This window comes from Neoarius graeffei, chromosome 25 (genome assembly GCF_027579695.1).
Source record: "Neoarius graeffei isolate fNeoGra1 chromosome 25, fNeoGra1.pri, whole genome shotgun sequence".
Classification (NCBI taxonomy): domain Eukaryota; kingdom Metazoa; phylum Chordata; class Actinopteri; order Siluriformes; family Ariidae; genus Neoarius; species Neoarius graeffei.
In genome coordinates this window covers 333,354-341,380 of record NC_083593.1, presented here as the reverse complement: position 1 = coordinate 341,380, position 8,027 = coordinate 333,354, and the positions used below count along the sequence as shown (strand labels likewise).

The window sequence follows — 8,027 nt, the reverse complement described above, 5'->3', positions numbered from 1 at the left end:
AACTGCTGCTGCTGCTGACCCTGAGAGAGGTGAGAAATAGTAATAATAATAATACTCTCACACCAAATCTCTGTCTGTCTGTCTCTCTCTCTCTGTCTGTCTGTCTCTCTCTGTCTGTCTCTCTCTGTTGCATGCTGGGAGTGTGTGTGAGTGAGTGAGTGTGTGAGGATTCACGGTGAGAGCGTGATTGTTTGGGGTTTATCCCGTTCTTTTTTCATACTTTATTTCTTGCTTTAAGCATTAAAATAACTTTCAGTTTAGCGTTATCTAAGAATTTGTGTAAATTGTTGATTTAGATTTGTTCGGAGGAAAGTGGTGACGTGGCGGGGTGTAGGAATGGCGTCTCACCCGGTTGGGTGTGGCCCTTCCCTTTCACTCCGCCACAGAATCAGGTGTGTCCCTGAAGCGGGATCGAGTGTGGAGGATGTGCTGCTCGCAGTCGGTAAACAGGTCGGATATGAAAATATCGCTTCGGTGTCTCGGATGAATAAAGCAGTGGTGATATTTTTAAGGAGGAATGTTTGATGAATCGTCTTGTTGAGACCGGGGTGTGGATAAATGAAGCGTTTGTGCAAATTACGCCACGAGTTTCGTCCACAGTTAAAGTCGCCATCTCTAATGTTCCCCCTTTTATCCCGAACAGTGACATCGAGCGCGAGCTCTCAAGGTTCGGGAAATTCTCCAGCACAAGTAAAATGATTCCACTGGGCTGTAAGAACGAGGCCCTGAAACATGTGCTGTCTTTTCAGTGGCAGGTCTTCATGTTCCCCGAGTCTCCAGCATTAGATGTTTCTTTTCATGGTTTACACGGAAACAAATCTGTATGCGACTACGGGGAGCATGCGGTGTTTTGAATGCGGCGATATCGGCCATAAAAAGTTTGCATGTCCTCATAAAGCTCAGGCCGATGAGGGCGAAGGGACCAGCGATGGTTCGGTTGTGGTCCAAAAGGGACCCAAAGAAACAAATGGAGATTTCTGACTCGAGCGTCCCGGCTGTGGAAGAACCAGCGGGACAAAAAATCAGTGACTGTAACGTTTCAGTGGGAAACACGGCGGATAAAAACAAAACAGAAACTGATCCTCTAACGGAGGCAGTCAGTGGATCAGAACCCTGCGGTGCTGAATGATGGGGAAGGCACTGATCTGGGGTCAGATAGCGGGGCAGAGACCATCACTCCAGAGCCCGTTACTGACCCACCTGTCACAGACATCACTGCACTGAACACCGGAGAGCCACCGGCAGAAGAAGGGGGTGATGAGGTGACGGGGAATGAGGATGCTCTGTCTGAGATCTCCAGCCTGTCTGATCTGGGCTCGCAGGCGATGGATGAACAGCTCGACTCTCCAGAGGAAATTAACACGCTTTTAGATCAAACATTTGGGAAAACAGTAGAGGCGAGTGATTACTTCTCTGATTTGGATAAGTTTATTGTGTCAGTGGTTATGTTACAGCGGACAGTCGGTTATGATGTACTGTGCAGGAAAAAGAGATTCAGACTTAAGGAAATGTTGGCAAGATTGCGGAGGGGCAAGACCCCCGTCACTCGGGGGAAAAGTGATAAAGTCACGTGGTGAAGTCTATCCTCCTGTTTTCCTCTCTGTTACTGCTGATCCTGCCCTTTTTCTCATTTCCTAATGCAGTCTTTCTGTTTAGGGTCTCTAAATATTAACGGGGCTAGAGAAAGTGATAAAAGAGCTGTACTAGCAGAATACTTACGAATTAAAAAGTTGAGGTTATATTCTTACAAGAGACGCATTCTGACAGCACTAATGAGGTGGAGTCGGGTGTTTGGAGGGAAGGGAACCATATTTTAAGTCATGGATCGAACACTAGTGCAGGAGCAGCAATTCTCTTCGCAAGAAATATTAATGTCGCAGCGATCTCAGTAACCGAGCTCGTAAAGGGGAGGGGTTTAGTTGTTGAAGCTGAAATTCAGGGCACCTTGTTTCTTTTTATAAATATGTTTACGCACCTGATAGCGGCCCAGAGCGCTCGAGTGTTTTAGGAAAGATAGACACCACGCTGCAACAGTGCGGTAAAGATTGTTTTATGGTAATGGGGGGACTGGAACTGCACTCCTGATTTTATTTTAGACAGAAATGGGGAGGAGCCGCATCCCCAGTCTAGTCAGCTGCTTCACAACCTCATAAAAAAGGCTAGTTTAGTAAATGTATAGAGAAGCAGAAATGTAAAATCAAGACAGTACACATGGGTGAAGGTGTCTGATGGTGTTTTTTTCTGCTGCTAGACGAGACAGAATATATGTGAGCAGTTCATATAATAATAGAATAATCAATGCTTTTATATTCCCCAATGGTTTTACGGATCATCACATGACAACTGTTGACATAAACATGATTAAACTACCACACCCACATTATTATTGGCATTTTAATGTAAAACTGTTTCTCGATACGGGGCAGCACAGTGGTGTAGTGGTTCGCGCTGTCGCCTCACAGCAAGAAGGTCCGGGTTCGAGCCCCGGGGCCGGCGAGGGCCTTTCTGTGTGGAGTTTGCATGTTCTCCCCGTGTCCGCGTGGGTTTCCTCCGGGTGCTCCGGTTTCCCCCACAGTCCAAAGACATGCAGGTTAGGTTAACTGGTGACTCTAAATTGAGCGTAGGTGTGAATGTGAGTGTGAATGGTTGTCTGTGTCTATGTGTCAGCCCTGTGATGACCTGGCGACTTGTCCAGGGTGAACCCCGCCTTTCGCCCGTAGTCAGCTGGGATAGGATCCAGCTCGCCTGCGACCCTGTAGAAGGATAAAGAGATAATGAGATGAGATGAGATACTGCATGTGCTACTGCAAACATAAAAGCAACTGTTAAGAGGCTGGAGAAGGAGATTTTGTACTTTGAAAGCAACTTAGGCCATCCTTAAAAAAAAATCCGTTTCCTGTCCACCGGGTGAGCAAAAAAATTTTCAGTCGGGAGGGAGTTTTTTTTTTTTATATGGATGGATAAGTAATCGCAATGCTGTGTTTGCTTTTTCTTTCAGTACTTTTTTATTCCAAAAGCAGACACATTTAATAAAATGACAGTTTAATCAACTGAAACTTGTACAAAAACTTTAAGTTAGCATTTTAAACGCTGACTGCAACATTTGCAAAACTTTTACAAAGGTACTTAAAATGTCCAACACACGGACTTTTTGTAGTTCTAAATCGAGCGTTAGGCCGAGTTCGGATGAAATTACACTATTAAAATGATCACTGAATGATTTGTTTTTCTGAATCTTTACTATTTTGTTGTTCGCTAGAATACCATTTTGCGATTTCACACTTAAGCAAATGTTTGAAAACTCCGGATCTCCTTCCTTCATGGTGGCGGACATTTTTTTGTGCCGCACGGCGCATGCGCAGAGCTGATTCGACAGGGCTTTCCACAAGCGCCGGCTGCCGCCATACAGCCGACTACACAATTAAGTCCAGCCGGCTACTTTAATGACTATTATTTTTGTAGCCCACAGGCTCTAAATATTAATTTTCGATTTTAATAAAATTAAATGTTTATCTAATGGACTGACAATGTCAAACTGAACCGCACTCATTTAAGTTGTGATTCGTGCTGTTTGTACTGATAATAACCACAAATTCCCCGCCGACTTCGTTGATCAGGGGAGAGTAACTCATCCGCGGCCCCGACATGCGGTGTGTGTGTGTGCGCGCACTCGGCGGAGGCAGTAGTGTGTCGGAGGGAACAGAAGCAGAGATGACGCTTATTTTGTCTCCGGTAAACCAGTCTTCTCTCGTTCAATTCCGTGCTGGCATCAAAAGACACCGTTGGTTGTAAATGAACCCAAACTGAGTGGTTGGAGTGTATTTTCATACACAAATGGAGAAATGTTGGCTGAGTGTGTAATTGTGTCGCCCCACTGCAGACCGTTGTCGTTGTTAATTCACAGCATGCTCAGCTGCGTGAATGTGTCACGCACCGAAAATAAGAGATTTACAAGCCAGGAACGCCTCATGATGCAATACGCAAGAAAAGAAAGAAGATTTACTGCCATTTTACTTTGTATTTGAGTAAAGTGAATAAATAAATGGTCTGTGGAAAATACATTTAATCCTGGGAACTGCGTGCACAGGAGTTTGTGTGTTTACTCCCCTGGCTGGCTACTTATTTGTCATGGCTGGCTAGTATGAGCCTTAGTGGAAAGCTCTGGGAATGCGGAAATGTCAAGTTCGATTTTAGATTTACGAACCCGAAAAAATGTCGAAAAACCGGCGTAAAAAAAAAATATTTCAACGGCACTCACCCGGCCGGTGGACCAGAAACAGAACATTTTTTAATACTCCGGAGGTGAGCAGGGCGCTGCAGGAAAAGAAGCAAGACTTGAGTTTCTTTCTTCGGGAACGGGTGAAGGGGGCTCTGGTGAGAGCCAGAATGGCTGCAGTGACAGACATGGACGCCCCCAGTGCTTTCTTTTTCAAACTTGAGCAGAAGGCGGCACAACAGAGACAAATGCTACATCTTTGTCGACCTGATGGGTCCCTGACAACGGACCCCGCTGAAATGGGGAAGCTGGCAGTGGCCTTCTACTCCGAGCTCTACGCAGCTGGTAACGGTGATGAAGAGAGCACAGCCCAGCTTCTTCAGGAACTACCAGAACTCAGCCCAAGGCAGAAGGAGACCCTGGACACCAACATCACATTCAGGGAACTTACACAAGCTGTTCGGCAGCAATCAGCAGGACGTGCGCCTGGAATAGACGGACTGCCGGCTGAGTTCTACAAGCGCTTCTGGGGAGTGCTGGGGGAGGACTATCACAACGTGATGAAGGACTGTGAGACGAAGAGGCTACTGCCTAGTAGCAGCCGGAGTGCTGCTCTGTCACTGCTGCCAAAGAAAGGAGATCTGGGCTCACTCAAGAACTGGCGGCCTGTTTCCCTTCTCTGCCTGGACTATAAGATTTTAGCAGTGTCTGGCAAATAGACTGAAAGTTTTTTTTTTTTAAGCACTCTGGTTCATAAGGATCAGCGAGATGATGTTACAGTTTTTATTACGAAGCAGGAAGATGTAGTAGGACTTTACAGGGAGTGCAGAATTATTAGGCAAATGAGTATGTTGACCACATTACCCTCTCTATGCATGTTGGCCTACTACAAGCTGCATAGGCTTGAAAGCCTCCTACCAATTAAGCATACCAGGTGATGTGCATCTCTGTAATGAAAAGGGGTGTGGTCTAATGACATCAACACCCTATATCAGGTGTGCAAAATTATTAGGCAACTTCCTTTCCTTTGGCAAAATGGGTCAGAAGAGGGATTTGACGGACTCAGAAAAGTCAAAAATAGTGACATATATTGCAAAGGGATGGAGCACTCTTAAAATTGCCCAGCTTTTGAAGCGTGACCATCGAACAATCAAGCGCTTCATTCAAAATAGTCAACAGGGTCTCAAGAAGCGCGTTGAAAAAAAAAGGCGCAAACTAACTGCCCGTGAACTGAGGAAAGTCAAGCGTGAAGCTGCCAAGATGCCACTCGCCACCAGTTTTGCCATATTTCAGAGCTGCAACATCACTGGAGTGTCAAAAAGCACAAGGTGTGCAATACTCAGGGACACGGCCAAGGTAACAAAGGCTGAAAAACGACCACCACTGAACAAGACACACAAGATGAAACGTCAAGACTGGGCCAAGAAGTATCACAAGACTGATTTTTCTAAGGTCTTATGGACAGATGAAATGAGAGTGAGTCTTGATGGGCCAGATGGATGGGCTCGTGGCTGGATCAGCAAAGGGCAGAGAGCTCCAGTCCGACTCAGACGCCAGCAAGGTGGAGGTGGGGTACTGGTATGGGCTGGTATCATCAAAGATGAGCTTGTGGGACCTTTTCGGGTTGAGGATGGCATCAAGCTCAACTCCCAGTCCTATTGTCAGTTTTTGGAAGACACCTTCTTCAAGCAGTGGTACAGGAAGAAGTCAGCATCCTTCAAGAAAAACATGATTTTCATGCAGGACAATGCTCCATCACACGCATCCAAGTACTCCACAGCATGGCTGGCCAGAAAGGGTCTAAAGGAAGAAAGATTAATGACGTGGCCTCCTTGTTCACCTGATCTGAACCCCATAGAAAACCTGTGGTCCCTCATCAAATGTGAGATCTACAAGGAGGGGAAACAGTACACATCTCTGAACAGTGTCTGGGAGGCTGTGGTTGCTGCTGCACGCAATGTTGATCGCAAACAGATCAAAACACTGACCGAATCCATGGATGGCAGGCTTTTGAGTGTCCTTGTAAAGAAAGGCGGCTATATTAGTCACTGATTTGTTTTTTTTGTTTGTTTTTGAATGCCAGCAATGTATATTAGTGAATGTTGTTATATTGGTTTCCCTGGTGAAAATAAATGAGTGAAATGGGTATATGTTTGTTTTTTGTTAAGTTGCCTAATAATTATGCACAGTTATAGTCACCTGCACACACAGATATCCTCCTAAGATAGCTAAAACTAAGAAAGCCCTACTCCAACTTCCAAAAATACTCAGCTTTGATATTTATGAGTCTTTTGGGTTCATCAAGAACATAGTTGTTTTTCAATAATAAAACTAATCCTCAAAAATACAACTTGCCTAATAATTCTGCACTCCCTGTATACCAGTCTGGCAATATATGAGAGTGCGTCCTCAGCCAAAGTCAACTGGGGAAAGAGTGAGGGACTCCTCATAGGTGGGTGGGAGAACACTGGACCACCACGATTACCAGGAGGCTTACAGTGGGGAAAGGATGGGATGAAGTTCCTGGGTGTGTTTTTAGGGACAGAAGATTTTAAGAAAAAGAACTGGGAGGGCATGCTGGAGAAGGTGGTTGCCAAGCTGTCAAAATGGAATTGGGTATCGTCTCAGTTGTCCTACAGGGGGAAGGTCTTAGTGACAAACAACCTGGCTGCCTCCACCCTGTGGCACAAACTTGGTGTCTTGGAACCACCTGCGGATCTCATATGTGAAATGCAGAGGAGACTGGTGAATTTTTTCAGGTCGGGCCAACACTGGACTAGGGCACCAGCGCTCTATCTACTGGTACAAGAAGGGGGACGGGGCCTGATCGGCATGCACAGCCGGATCTCCACTTTCCGGCTACAGGCAGCGCAGAAGCTGCTATACAACGAAGATGCAGTATGGAAAAACACAGCGAGCACATTCCTGAGGAAAGTGGAGGGCCTTGGCTACACCCAGCAGCCGCTCCTGTTGAACACACAGCAGATGGAGTTGGGGAGCCTCCCCAACTTCTACCAGTCGACACTGTGAACACGGCAGCAGGTGTTTACGGTTCACAGGAGCCTCTCTCAGCCAGAGAAGTGGATCCTCAGAAAACCTCTGTTGTACAATCCATGGATCTCATCAAGACTGCTGAACACCACAAGCGTACAGGCTTCTCTGTGGAGGAGCGGGTGCACGACACTGGCTCAGCTGAGAGAGGGCGATGGGTGGAAATCAGCAGCCTTCATACAACATGTCACTGGCTTACAGTCCCCTCGCCTAGTAGAAAAATTCATCAGTGAGCTCCAAGAGGCGCTGCCTGAGGGCTGTGGAGGAACCTCAAGGAGACCTGACGCAGAGATGAGCAAGCACAACAATGATTGCCCACCCTTCACTGTTCCAGCAGCTGTGGAACAACCACAAGAAGAGGATGGGGACATGCTCCTCTCTTTTCAAACTCCAGTTCTGGGGAGCTTCAGGAGCCTCTCCAAGAAGGCAATCTACACTATTTGTGTAAAAGTGACACACCAGGCAGCACTGAGAGGGCCGAAGGCCTCGGGGTGGTCAGGTTTGTTTGGCCTAGACTTCTTTATGAAAGGACGCTGGTGAGCCCTCTACAAACCCCCCCACAGAGAAGCGAACTGCCGATCTACAGTGGAGAGTGAGCCGCAAAGCCATAGCTACAAACAGACACGTGGCACACCTGAATCCAGCAGTAGTGAGGGAGTGTTCCTTCTGTGGTCGAGACGAAGAGGTAGAGCACCTGTTCCTGAACTGCAGTCGGGTAGAGGACTTGTTTAGACTGTTGAAGGTGTGGTTCAGGTCCCTA

At 46.7% G+C, this 8,027-nt stretch overlaps 1 protein-coding gene across 9 annotated transcripts in view; it reads left to right on the top strand.

Moving 5' to 3' along the window:
- ehbp1l1b (EH domain binding protein 1-like 1b) overlaps positions 1 to 8,027 on the top strand; it is a 37,027-nt gene that overhangs the window by 10,148 nt on the left and 18,852 nt on the right. For all 9 annotated transcript variants that reach the window (XM_060908494.1, XM_060908498.1, XM_060908497.1 and 6 more), the window contains one exon: positions 1 to 29. This exon is cut by the window's left edge and continues 133 nt beyond it. In XM_060908494.1, coding sequence (XP_060764477.1) covers positions 1 to 29 — 29 coding nt within the window. The remainder of the gene's footprint in view (positions 30 to 8,027) is intronic.